This window comes from Athene cunicularia, assembly GCF_003259725.1.
Source record: "Athene cunicularia isolate RWA chromosome 24 unlocalized genomic scaffold, athCun1 chr24_part1, whole genome shotgun sequence".
NCBI lineage: Eukaryota > Metazoa > Chordata > Aves > Strigiformes > Strigidae > Athene > Athene cunicularia.
In genome coordinates this window covers 298,007-311,727 of record NW_020799132.1, presented here as the reverse complement: position 1 = coordinate 311,727, position 13,721 = coordinate 298,007, and the positions used below count along the sequence as shown (strand labels likewise).

The window sequence follows — 13,721 nt, the reverse complement described above, 5'->3', positions numbered from 1 at the left end:
TTTTTTTTTTTTTTTTTTTCCTAAAGCACGTGTGTTCGCCGAGGAGCTGGAGTCATTCTGCTTCCCTTGGGGTGGGGAATCACTTCTGGGCAGGACAATTAGGGACCTGAGACTTGTGGCATCTCAGCAAAGTGTTTTGGGAGCAGATGATCTGTAACCAAGCCCTTTACCTTGGCTGGATCAAGATTTCAGTGCACTGGGAAGCTCAGAAAGACACCTTGGGTTGTAGATTACCTAATTGTGAAGCTAATTGTGTATTGAGTTACTCTCCCTTGATCAAGCACCTTGGTCCAGGTAGGAGACCCTGCTGCAGCTGAAGTTCTTGGCATAGTTCTTACAGAAAGCCGCTAGTGACCACTTCTTCTGTCTTGTCTTTACCTTCCCTCTTAAACGGCAGCTTAGCAAAACTCTGAAGCAAGTTCGGCGCAGGCTGGCATCCTGTAAAACCGTGCTCCAAGGAGTCCCCGAACTCCCCGGTGGAATCTGGAGGCGAGAGGTGAGCAAGGGGTGTCTGGGGTAGGGTAGGAGGAATTACCTTGCAAACAGTTGAAGGTCTGGCTCTAAATTAGCAATTCCAAAGTATGGTTCAGTGAGTTTCTCTAGTAGAAGTGAAACAAACCGGGCTTTTGTGCCCCACCTGATGATTAGCCCGTCGATTTCAGTTGCCCGAGGGCCCCATTCCTCTGTTCTTGCCGCCTTCTCTGAAAGGCAACAGGATAAAGTGAGTGAAAACCCCTCTGTTTGCAGAGACTAACGAGAGATAAACTAGGAAACAAGATTCAAAAAAGGTTCTTTTAAAGGCTGAGATTGTGATCTGGGTATCCGGGAGGAATGTGATGATCAGCCCTCCTCTTGGGTGCCTTTATTTCTTCAGCAGACTTCAACAGCCATTGCATCAGCCCTTGCATCAATCCCTTGTTTTGTGTGGGCAGCGAAGATCTGGAGGGTTTTCCTTACGCAGGGCTGGCTTCTGGTAGAGAATTGTTGGCACACATCTGCTTTCCTTGAAGCAGTGCACAGGAGCCATGTAAGGAGGTCAGTGCTGACTGCCTCGCCTTTTGTTCTGCTGAATTTCATCCTGCTTTTGTCACTTCAGTTCTCAAGAGCAGCTTTGTGTCACAGCTATTATCCTGCTTTCTGTGCCAAGACCTTTCTTAAACTGACATACTTTGACCATCCTGGAGAACACCAGCAGTGACCCAACCTGGTATTTTGTCTTCGTGCCTCCTCCTGAGCTAGTTTCCTGCCCGTCTTGCAATTCTTCATTCCCATTTCTTTCTCGGGTTCATCAAAGGTGAAGTAGGTCTTGGCTGGTTGTTATCTAGAAAATACCTTTAATATAAGGGCTGGTCCTGCTCTTCCTCCTCAGTGTACTGTTGGATTTCTGTTCAAGGAAGTCAGCTTTGCCAACAGGAGTTACAGAAACGGTATAATTATGGGCTCGAAAGCGTCATTACCCAATTCCAACACTAAACATACCTTCTGCTTAAGTCCTCGGTGTGTTCAGAGGCTCAGGGAGATGGAGTGATTCATTACTTCGCTATTAGCAGCACTAAAGCCTCGCGTGAATAATAAAGCCTCTGCCCCTGCAAGCAAGAGGGTTGCAGAACACGGCGAGAAGAATGTGTGGGAGTTCCGTGGCGACTCATCCACGGCAGGGAGAAACAAGGCTGGGAGGGATCGGGGCCATCCTCCCACCTGAACCTGGGTAGCTACAGTTAATCTACTCTCCCTTCATACCCCTGGCACGGAGGATTTAACAGCTTCCTGTGGCAGTTTATTCAGAGGGTGATCCATTGATTTATTCCATTACTCTTTTATTACTCCAAGAGTAGAGGAAAAAAGCTCTAATATTAATCTGAATCTTTCTCCCTGTGTGAAGGTTTGCCGTGTTCACAACTAGGCAGGGCAGCCGCTTGTTCCCTTCTTTTCAGATGCAAAAGGCTGCCTTGGTAATTGCTGCTGTAGTGCACTGCCTTGCCCTTTGCTTTTGTCCTGGTTGAATTTCCTTGTGCTGACTATTCCAGCTGATTTCTTTGGCTTGAACCCAGGCATTTTTAGCCTGTTTTCAAATACTTGTGCAACTTCAAGTGGCTTGGTGGGGTCGGTAAATATAATCAAGGTCGTTCTTTCTTCCATCATCCAGGTCAATAATGAAATTATCAAGTGGAGCCCACCTAGTTCTTACTCTATTTTTGTGCAGTGAACTCCTGAGACTGAATCTGGGTAGTGATTTTAATCAGTGTTACACTTCCAGTATAATAGTTTCATCTAACTGATTTTTCTTTTCACAAGTGTTGAATTAGGCCATGTCAAAAGATGAGCTAAAATCGAGATGTCTTCTGCTGCACTTTGCCCGAGGCCCCTTTCTTCTATTGTAGGAGAAATTCAAACCAGCTAGATACTACTTGCTCTTGACGAATTTATGCCAGTTGCTGCTTATCTTGTTTTCTAGCAGTTTACAGGCAGTTTGAGAGGTGATTTCCTCTTGTTTTTCCAGAAGTCAGGCAGTTAAACTCTTGAGGCTAAAATCTTCTCATTAGTATTTCCTTTTCCCCTCCTTTACTTAAAGATAGACACTTTTCTGATAATGTGGACCTCCACAGGTTTAGGGGTGTGGGAGGAGTGGGCTGTTAGCAGCTTGTCTGCCAGTAACCCAGGGCAGGTCCTGCCTGCTTTAAAAACCTCAGCTCCTGGGTATAATCTGACTCTTCCCAATAATAATCCCAGATTTTTCTGGCTCCTCTTAGGTCAGAGCAAGACTTTGGCTGAACATCGATGCCCAGAAGCATCAAACGCTGTTGTTCTCCGTGTCCCCTGATAGCTGTCCTTCTGGACAAATGAGTCTTTAGCCTCAAAGCCTGACTTGTTACCTTGTTCTCTCTTATCTTACTTAGAGCTTTGACCTTTCTGGCACTTGTTTTGTTTTTTTTGTCCCCACGTGCTTGTGTTGTCTCCTGAGTGATTCCTTCAGTAATCTGACCCGTGTTCCCCTTCCTCCGTGCTGGCATTGATTGCGGGTGCACAAAGAGCTTGGGATGTTGCCAGGGTTGTCTCCCACTGTGCTGCTTGTCTTTCCACTCTAGCCAGCTAGTTTGCATTTTCTCAGTTTAAAGGAACTGTTGCTTCTTCTTCAGTCCTGTTTTCTGCATTTTTCTTTTTTTTTCTCCTTCTTACCTCTAAAGAGTTGCATTCCCTGCAAACAATAATCCACATTTCCAAAATCATTGCTGCTCTTCTCTTCCAGATGATTCTTTTCAGGTCAAAAACATTCAGGGAGTTTCTTTCCTGCTTCCCCAAGCAGATACCTAGATGGTAATCAGGCAGAAATGACCTGTCCTGTGTTTCAGATGATCCTGCTCACCAAGTCTTCAGCCACCTTGCCGTTAGGGTATGGTAGACTGCTGTAGGTTCCCAGCATGACGGCACCCAAAATCTTTTCCCCAACTGATAATTCCCCAAAGTTGGTGGATGTTTTTTTTTTTCCACGGTTTCATTTCCTTCTTTCTGGTAGAATGGCAATAACCAAGGAATCATCTGGGTTGGGAAAGCCCTTGAAGCTCCTCCAGTCCAACTATGACCCTCACCCTGACCTTTCCCAACTGCCCCGGATCCCTCAGCGCTGGGTCAACCCAACTCTTCAACGCCCCCCAGGGATGGGGACTGCCCCCCTGCCCTGGGCAGCCCATTCCAACGCCCAACAGCCCCTTCTGCACAGAAATCCTTCCTCAGAGCCAGCCTGACCCTGCCCTGGGCAGCTTGAGGCCATTCCCTCGGGGCCTGGCGCTGGCTCCTTGGCTCCAGAGACTCATCCCCCCTCTCTGCCCCCTCCTATCAGGGAGTTGCAGAGGGCCAGGAGGTCTCCCCTCAGCCTCCTCTTCTCCAGACTAAACCCCCCAGTTCCCCCAGCCGCTCCCCAGCAGACCTGTGCTCCAGACCCTGCCCCAGCTCCGTTGCCCTTCTCTGGACACGCTCGAGTCACTCAATGGCCTTTTTGGGGTGAGGGGCCCAAAACTGAACCCACTCATCGAGGGGCGGCTTCACTGTTCATTTCTTCCCTGTTCCTCACTGAAGCAGATCTTCTGTGTTGTGTTTCTGCCATAACAGGGTCCATAGAGTAATTCCTACACCTACTAAATAACTCTGGGCTGTCTCTGTCCTCCTTTTATGGCAGCAGAGCCAACTCCAGGGAGCCCTGGTGTGACCTGCTCTCTTCCTGTTGATCCATCCTCTGCCACTCTCAGCAGCCCTGCTCTTCCCTTCCTAGCATGCTGAAGGGACATCAAGGCAGGGGGAAAAAAAAAAAATCCTGGCTCCAAGCTTGCTTTTGGCATTTTAATTTTTTATTTTGTAGGAAACAATCTGCTGCCTCTCAAAATATTGTTAATTGCCACCAGGGAGCCTGCCCACTTACCATCTGAAGGAGTATGCTACGTACTACAGTGTCACTCCAGAGATCCCCCCCAACTCCTTGCAGTTGCGAAACAGCGCCTGGAGAGGTCTTTTCCTTGCCTTTCCTTCGCCCCACACACACCTGTCCCTCTGTTTCTGCAGTTGGTGAGAACGTAGTCACGAATTACCCAGCTAAATTCAGATATTTTTTTTTCCAGCTCTCGTGCCCTGCAGTAATGCTTGAACGCGTGGTGTTGCTGCTCGCCAGGTCTCTACTGACTCTACAGAGCAAGCACCCTCGGGTTAAAGCTACTTCTGAACCTGTGCATGAGGATGTTGCATTTGCCCTGGGCACCGAAGCAGCCACATTTGAATTCCATGTTTTTGCTGGTCTGTTCCCTTCTCCTCCAGAAACCAGAGTCTTGCAAGACAGCGGCGGTGCCCACAGGAGATGAGAGTGAGGAAATGCATCTGGCAGGGCATCATGATCTTCCAGCTGAACTGCAAGACCAGGGGACGGCCCTGCAGCAGGCTGAGCAAGATGATGACTTCTACATCAAAATTGAATTTGAAAAAGTAAGACTTCTACAGGGCTGGGCCAGTGGATCTTGAGAGATGGATTTAAACTGCAATAGCGGAGGTTCAGACTGGACATTAGGAAAAAAATTTTCTTAGAGTGGTCAGAGAGGAATAGGCTGCCCAGGGAGGGGGGAGTCCCCATCCCTGGGGGCCGTTGGGATGAGCTGTGGGGGGATGTGGGGTAGGGGAGAACTTGTAGAGTGGGGCTGAGGGTTGGACTCGATGATCCCGAGGGGCTTTTCCAACCTGAGTGATTCTGTGAGAGGTTCGAACCGTTGGGATTTGGGTTTATTTCAGCAGAGGCTGCTGTTGTAGGAGAGCAGTTGCTCCCTCAGGCCTGGTTAACTCTTAAGTCTACTGTCATCAAAACAGGCTCAAGAGTGTCAAAACGAAGTGAGATTGGCGGCTTCTGTTTCTCTGCTTTCATCTTGCAGCTGTGGCTTCAAAAAGGGTTTTATTTGTGCCTGCCTTGTGATGCCAGTTGGCTGGCGCTCAGCAGAAATCTGAGACTGTGTGCAACTGCATCGTATGCTTAACTGAGCTCTGTGCCACAGCCGGCAGGACCTGCAACTGCCTCCGGTCCAGAGCCCCACTTGGAGGCAGCAGCAGGGTCGAAGAGCTGTGGGTGGTGCAAAATCATCCAGAAACCGACTAGAAAAGAAAAAAACAAACAAACAAACCAACCAAAACCCCTTCACATCAGGGCTGGGGGTGACAATTCCTGTGCCTTGGGCTGGTGAAACACCTCCCTTAGAGGTTCTGTGAATCTGCTCGTGAGGACTGAGCTGATGTATTTATTGATGCCTCTTTTGTTTTCAGACTTTCATTAAGCATCTGAGGTGTGTGGAAATGTTTTGCCCTGATTACCTGGAGTAGTTAGCCAATACTTGATGGCTATAGCAGCACATGCTGGTGATTAGTCCAGCCAGGAGCAGAAACACTGGCTTAAATGTTGAGCAGAGGGAAGAAGGTGGAGGTTTATGCTGAGGTTTTGGGAGACATTGGCTGTTGAATTCCCCTGACACTTGTTATTATTATTTGTATTGTTATTTTTCTTGCATTTTATGAAGTTTGTAATGAAAGTTTGGGGAGGGGAGGTGTGAATCCACATTTAAGCTAAACCATAAACCCCCTCCAAGATATCTTTAGAATTGTTTTGACTAAGTTTTGGTGCTTGTGCCTCTGCACAGAGATGTCCCATGAGTCTCTCCTGTCTATAGCCAACCTAGACCCTTAAAAAAAAAAAAAAAAAGGTGAGTTACTCTGCTGAGGACTGTAGGGATCCTGCATAGAGAATGCGCCTCCAGTGAGGAGTATTTTGCTGAGGGAAGATGAGAAACTTGACTGTGAAGATGCTGATGCTGCTTTCTTATGTTATCTTCCAGTTCTGTGATGGATCAGTGAAGGTCTCGAGCTTGCCCGAGCCGCCGCAGAGGCTGCATGCTGATGACCAAGCTCCCCTCATCCTCTGGGCTGGTGTAGACCATGAGGAAACCAAGAAGCAGGTTTGTCTTCTGGAGCCAAGTCCTCATTGTTTCATCTCCGTTTCAGGACTGAAGGGGGTTGAGCGTAGTGGATGCTGCTAGCACAGATAAGAAACCTCAAGAGCAGCCTTAATTTCAAACCATCGACTAGGGTCATAAGTTTGTTGGCGCTGGTTGTGTCTCAGGTCTTGGGCAAACCCATTGGGTTCTTTTTTTAAGGTCTTGTCGTGACCGTAAGCTCAGCCCTTACGTGCTTCTCCCGCGGAACAGGGGATCTGAATAACCCTGAAGGATTGGAGTGTTCGTTTCGCCTGGTAAAACAAAGGTGTTGCTTTCTGTAGTTGCATGGAGAGAAATGGGAGCTGCCAAAAACGCTTTTAGGGAAAAAAAAAAAGGGAACAAAATCCACTTTATCTTGTTTGGGTATAAGGCTGGGAATTATAAAGGTTTCTACCATATCAGCAACTACCAGGCAGCAGGATGGTGGCTTTCAAGCACAGACTGCAGGTCTGATGCTGAATGTCTGATTTTTACGACAATTTTATTTAAATTGTCATAAATTTTATTTACCAGCTTGCGTCCAGGACAGTTTAGCTCATGCAGAGAGATGATGTTTCTCTTAAAAGTCACTTCCTTTAGACATTCATTTTCCTGCTTCTGATGTGGAGTACTTCCCTCTTCTTTTGTTCTCCTTTTTTTCAGTAAAACTCGAAAGGACTTTGAAAAAAAAAATGCTGCTTTTTTGTTGTTTTTATGTGCATTTTTCCAACAGGCTGATTCAAAATCCGGTTGTGGTTTCTAGACGGCGTGGCAGCAGCTGGGGCCTGTCAGGCAGCTCCTTCCCCCAGCGGTTCCCTCTGCCCCTTTGCTTTTTATCTCTTTGGCTCTGATCCATCCTGAGATAACTGGTTTTGCAGCACTCTCTTCCTCATGGGTTTTTTCCATCCAGCTTTCTCCTCTTTCAGCCTGGCGATCTCTCCTGCTTCTTTATCTCCAGCTGCGTGGGGCGTTTTCCGCTGGGCAAGATGGACAAACTCAGCCCCAAACTCTTGGCGTTGATGAGGAAAAATCCACCTTAAACTTTCTGGCATCATGGAGCTCAATCTGTGTGCTGCCTGATTCCCATGGGGGCAGGAGGCTTTTGGTGTGAGCTTTAGCCAGGAGGTTTCCCTACCTTTGCAGCACTGGTGGAGTTAGCCCAGACACTAAACCTCCTCGTGTAGTATCTGTGTTGGAGTTGTTCCCTGCAGGGCTCTTAAATTTCTCTCAGCAATAAATTTGCCACCTCTGTGGTTTTCCTGCATGTAGTGGGTCCAGTTTGGTGTTGTACGTGCTTTCTTTTTTTTTTTTTTTCCCCTTTTTGGAGATACATGTTTTCAGTGAACTGCAAACGACTGCCAGTCCCCAGATGGACTGAAATTCTTGGACTGTAGCTCATAGTCCTCTGGTGAAGTGGGAACCAGCTCTCTTACCCCCAGGAAAGTGAGAGTTTAGCAGTTTGTCAGATGTCAGAGCTTCCATCTGTAGAAAGGTTCAATCAAGGGGTGCTGGTACAAAGCTGAGGCACCTCAGTTGCCCTCTCTGAGCTGACCCACAGTCTCTCCAGCTTCTCAGTCCTGGGGCATGTACAGAAGGAGATGTCTGAGGGTCTCTTGGGAAAGGAGTGAGGTTTCTATTGTGATAGACCTGTGCTCCAGAAATCACGCTGAGTGCTGATACCACAGAATCATCCTGGTTGGAAAAGCCCTTGAAGCTCCTCCAGTCCAACCATGACCCTCACCCTGACCGTTCCCAACTCCCCCAGATCCCTCAGCGCTGGCTCAGCCCGACTCTTCAACCCCTCCAGGGATCCCGGGGACTCCCCCCCTGCCCTGGGCAGCCCATTCCAACGCCCAACAGCCCCTTCTGCACAGAAATCCTTCCTCAGAGCCAGCCTGACCCTGCCCTGGGCAGCTTGAGGCCATTCCCTCGGGGCCTGGCGCTGGCTCCTTGGCTCCAGAGACTCATCCCCCCTCTCTGCACCCTCCTTCCACTCTCTGTCAATCCCAGCCTGCCCCCAGACGTCCTTCTCAGAGGTGTCTTTTCTTTCCTGCAGCGTCAGAACGAGTACCTGAGATACCGGCGCCTCTTCATGAATATCGAGCGTGAGCAAGTGAGGGAGCAGCAGAGGCAGAAGGAGAGGCAGAAGAGAATCACCCAGTGAGTACACGCGGATGAGAGCCAGTCTCGGCATCGCTGCCTCCCAGGGCCACCCTTGGGGTCTCATGTGCTTGGGGTGTGAGTGAGGCAGTGGGTATTTTGGGAAGTGTTGCTGCAGCCCAAATACAGAGGCTTTGAGAAGACTGTGCAGCTTGATACTGAAAAAAAAAAAAAGAATAGTCCCCACGATGAGTAGCATTCTGCCTCCTTGGCTGCAAGCTGCCCTGATGGATTAAAAAAGGCCACTTTATCAATTTTTTAGAAAGCTGGGAGTACGTTGAAAGAAGCTCTGCAATATGAATGCCAGTTGTAAAGCCTGGCTAGATAAGCCTGGGCTTCTTTTAGTGCCCGCTCTGTTAACGTTGGGGTGGGATTCATTCCCAGGAGGGACCCTTGGGCTGTATTGAGTTTCTGAGTCCCTGTGCAGCTTGTACAGGAGTTGGGAACTGAAACATCAGGCTGGGAGAGCTGCAGTTCCCTACACTGCACCTCTTGGGAACTGATCCCAAGACCCTATTCTACACAGTCTGTGTTTAGAAACTTTGGGGTGAGGTCACATCACTGTTGTTAAATTGATCTTATCTCTTGGGTTTTTAATACCAGACCCTTCACCCTCACAGCTATAAACGTATATAGTGTAATAAAAAATTTCCCAGCATTTATTCCACAGTTGAAAACTCGGTATCTATGCAAAAGTATCGGTACTTTGTTTTGGTGGTTTAGTCATCTTCTCCCTTTTAAGGGGTTTGTTAAGGAGGAGCTCTGCAACTTCACACCAAAATAGGAAAGATACTCTTAATTTTTTTTTTGTCTCTGGCTTGCTCTAAAATAAAACTATGTAGCTCTGACCATCTCTGTCTCTAAGGCCAGCTCTGCAGGGGCCAGGCCCTGTGGGAGCAGGACAGACACCCCAGGGCAGCATCTTCACGGTCACTTTTCAGTTGAAAGAAACGTTCCTCCAGCCACATTCCTGACTTTTAAATCGGCACTTGGGAGCTTCAGAGACCTTTTCTTGCCCTGCAAGTGCTGGCGAGACACCAGGGACTTCCTAGTTAGTGAGATTTCCCCCCCCCACACACCCCCTCTGGTTGCAGGGATGCTGATGGAGCTGCAAGCTGCTAAGTGTATGCAGAAAAGAGCTGGTTTTGTAATTTACTTAAGTGTAAAGCCTTAAGTTGGCCTTGGCCTTAGTTTCTATAGCAGAAGATTTATGGTGGGGTAGTTAAGGCTCTATTACCACTTCATTTAAAAAACATTTTTGAGTTTATAACTTGACTAGAGAAGTTTTACTTCAGTGCTTTCCTTCTCCATGTAAAGATTTGACCCCCCAAATGGAGTAACATCCGAAATGTCTCCTGCAATTACGCTTTCTCCCCCTGGCTTCTACCCAGCCTTGATTTATTTTTTTTTTTTTTTATAAATGCCTTTTGGCAGTGATCAGCCTGTAACATGTTATTGCATTTGGTACTCATCAGCAGGAATAAAATGGCAGATGCTTCAGTTTAAATCTTTGTGCTTTGTAATTGTTACTTGTCAAGGGAACGTGCTTTGCGTTTGGTGTGACTTAACACAACCCAGATTCCACCAAAAGGGCTGGAGGGTGCAAGGGAGATTGAGGAAATAAAGATTTGGTTAAAAACGCCTCTTAAAGCCTGTCTTGGAGTGAGTAGGTGTGGGATCTTTGGAGCTTCTCTGCTGTATGTAGCTCTTTTCTGCAGCCCTGTCCTGGAAGGTGCAAAGACAGCTTAGGGTAAGATCCATGCTGCCCCACAGTCAGAAGGAATCAGAAGTGAGGAAGCTGAGCTGTTGGTCCTTTCTGGTGGATATGAAAGAGCCCAGGCACCGCTCTTGGTTTTGGAAGGACAGAAGAGCAGCTCTTTTGGGGAACTGCAGGCGGCGCTTCTTAACAGGAGCACGTGTGAATGTGATGGGGGAGAAGGCCGGGACGGTGAGAAGACTCTAGCAGGCAGGAGGAGGACAAGGGCAGGGGAGCGTTCATAGGCTGGTATTGCAGTAGGGAGGGAAAGAAAAGAGGCTCGGAAAGCATTTTTTTTACTGTTTTGTATTTAAAGCTTAGAATGTCTGCGATTAGTGGAGTGGTTTGGGCAAAGGCAGTGGGAGCATCTAGATCCACCTGCCCTGATCTTACAACCAGGGGAGTGGAGGGGGTGGTGGGGAAGCTTCTCTAAGTGAGTGTGTGCCTGCAGGATTAAGAGCAAGAATGAGAACCAGCGCCGCGCGGAGGAGCAGAGGATGCGGGAGGTGGCTGCCCAGCAAGGACCCTCCCCAGGAGAGGGAGCCTGTGAGAGCCTGGCCCAGCTGAAGTTGGTGGAGAGGAGAGAGAAGATGATTAAGGAAAAACAGCGAAATAAGGAGCATGTGAGGTACGGCTGGATCCCCTCTTGCGTGGAACCAGGTGTTACTGGCACAGGTGAATATTTTATCCCTTGCAGGTACCTTGAAGCTTTGAGGGCCCAGATGAGGGAGAAGATCAAGCTCTATAACATTGACTTGCCCCCGCTATGCTCCTGCGGGTCTGATTTCTGGGACTCCCACCCGGATACCTGTGCCAACAACTGTGTCTTCTACAAAAACCACAAAGGTAGGAGGAGCTCCTGTTTCTGGAGAGGGGGCGTCTAGATGGACCCTGAATATATGGGGAGGAATCAAACGTGGCTGGATGTTTCTGTGGTCCTGGGCTGCTGTTCAGAGATGCTTCTACATAGTCCAGAGGGGGCAAGTCAGGTGCTCTGCTGCTTTTTGTCAACCCAACTTCTTCCTCTGTTCCTTCAGGGAGCTTAGTGGCACCCTCAGCAAAGCACCAGACTCTAACGCGTTAAATAACACTGCTGTAATACATATGTGTGTTGGTAGAGGGAGAACCATGAGGAAAACGCTGTAAAACAGGCTTGGCACTGAAAACCTTTTTGCCTTAATGCTGAATCTTCTGCTGGGGGGATGCAAGAAGGTGGTGGAAATTGTCTTTGTTAGGTCATGGAGAGTGCTCTGGTTTTGAGTACACCTTGGGAGAGTACCTGGCTGAGCAACTGGGAGTTGTCTTCTGGGGGAAAAAAAAAAAAAAGATAAATTGGGCTTTATGAAAACCTTTGGCTTTCCCAGGCTTGTAATCATGCAGAGCATGCAAACAAGCATGTGGAAAACTACAGGCATGTTGATTAATCTTAAAAACCAGTTCTCTCTCTCCTTCATGGTCAAAGGCTGCAGCCGAGCCCAGTTTCGGGCTGTAAGTGAAACTTTCATCTCTTAACGCTGCTTCTGTGTCCCCTTCCCGCTCAGCCTACAGCCACGCTCTGCAGTCCATCATCTCATCCTGTGACCCTGCAGACACGAGCTCCTCTGCGAGGCCCCCGCTCCGAGACTTGGCTGCTCTCTGTGCTCGCTGGGGGAGGCCCCTGTGATGACAGCAGCTGCCCGTCGTTCCCCTCCTGCATTTTGGGAACTGTTGGAAGTAGAGGGCAGGGCTGCGCCTTTGCTCTCCTCCACCTTAAGCTCAGGTTTAAGCTGCCCCTCTCTGTGCCTGTGCTTGGCTGGACCAGGAGTTGGTCCTGTTACTCAGCGGGGCTGGTTTATAGGCAGGCACTTGAATGTTGGTGTTCAGCTCCAAATAAACTGTTTTCAAGGGTTGTTTGTCTCATTGGCAGAGTGAAATAAGGAGAAATGAGGCACTGGGGTCAGGATCTCTCTGGGCTAGAAAGGGGGAGGATTTCTAACCTCTTCCTTCCCACTCCCTTCTCTCCATTGCCCTGTGGCTCCCACTAGCCCCTGCTGCTCTGGTCACAGTCCAGAGCCAGGTATTTATTGCTCCTTTCTTCTGGCTGAGGACTTCTCCTCTAGTAACATCTCCCTTGCTCCCTACCTGACCCATGTTCCCACAGCCTCTATTTTACTCCAGAAAGGAGCTTTTTTTTCTCTCTAGGAAAAAAAAAAAACAACTGTATTTAATTTCCAGGTGTGTGTGACTCTCCTTTTTACCAAAAATGCCACCGCTGGGCTAATGTGTTCCTGGACAGAGGTTGCAACATAACCCATCATTAATATTTACTCCAGTATTAACTGTGGCAGGAAGGATGGGTGGCCGAGCGTGGCAGGTGCTTTCTTTTCCCCGAGTGCGAAGCAAACCCCCGACCCTGGTCCAGAGGTAGCAGAGCAGGCGCCCAGCTGGGGACTGCTCCTCCATTCCTGCTGGAAAATCATTCACTGACTTATTCGTGGTGCTATTTATTAACCGCTATTTGCGTCAGGGGAAGACGCTGTGGTGTTGAGGCTGATTTTTAAAGGGCAGGATCTGGCCAGGGAGGTTTTTGTATGTGCTGGGGCCAGGGAAGCAAAGAACTAAAGCTGTAAATGTGTTGTTTTTAATTGATTTGAGGGCAGGGCTGTGTGCTGGGGCAGCTGAGGACAAGTGTTTCCTTGGCAGGTCCTCAAGTCCTTGCTCACACCCCGGGGAGCCCCGTTTCCACCTTCCTCGAGGGGCTGGAGCAGCCCCCTTCCCCCCCCTCCCCGGGCTGGTTTGGGGGGTTGGTTCAAAGGAATCGTGGTTAAATAACGCCATTGCTGCTCCTTCACCTCAGGATCTGGCTCTGTCTCTGCAGCGTAAATGGGATCCTTTGAGAGGGGGGGTGTGTGTGTTTCTCCTGGTGTGAAGCCAGAGGAGAGGGGGACTCCGCAAGTCTCTAAATAAACCCAAAAGTAAGGCTAGGGTGGCTTAGCCAAAATCAGGGCAGCAAAGCACTTTCGGGGGGTGATGGAAAAGTGAGTGGAAAAGTTAAAAAGTAGCATTTTCAGCTGGAAAAACAGCATCCAGGGAAAATCCTGGAGCCCCGGGGAGGGGAGTGGGTGCAGGGAGCATCCCCCCCCTCCTCCCGCTGCCCAGCTTTGCTTTTCCCTCCGTCGAGCCGGGTTTTAAGTCGGTTTTAGCTTTAACCGGAGCTGGGGACCGAGGGGACGCTCCGGTGTCGCACCTCGGGCCGGAGGGGAGGACGGGCGAGGGGCTCCGCGGGGCCGGAGTCGGGGCCGGGGCGGGCCCGGGGGCGGGGAGCAGCGGCC

General features: G+C 49.1%; 1 protein-coding gene across 1 annotated transcript in view; it reads left to right on the top strand.

The window, feature by feature from the left end:
* Nucleotides 1-12,552, top strand: part of CCDC15 (coiled-coil domain containing 15) — a 16,628-nt gene extending 4,076 nt beyond the window's left edge. Inside the window, exons 5-12 of the mRNA XM_026863563.1 lie at nucleotides 398-496; nucleotides 4,611-4,694; nucleotides 4,804-4,968; nucleotides 6,357-6,476; nucleotides 8,551-8,654; nucleotides 10,862-11,038; nucleotides 11,108-11,256; nucleotides 11,952-12,552. Of these exons, the coding sequence (XP_026719364.1) occupies nucleotides 398-496; nucleotides 4,611-4,694; nucleotides 4,804-4,968; nucleotides 6,357-6,476; nucleotides 8,551-8,654; nucleotides 10,862-11,038; nucleotides 11,108-11,256; nucleotides 11,952-12,073 (1,020 nt within the window). The 3' untranslated portion in view covers nucleotides 12,074-12,552. The remainder of the gene's footprint in view (nucleotides 1-397; nucleotides 497-4,610; nucleotides 4,695-4,803; nucleotides 4,969-6,356; nucleotides 6,477-8,550; nucleotides 8,655-10,861; nucleotides 11,039-11,107; nucleotides 11,257-11,951) is intronic.
* The last annotated feature ends 1,169 nt before the right edge of the window (nucleotides 12,553-13,721 follow it).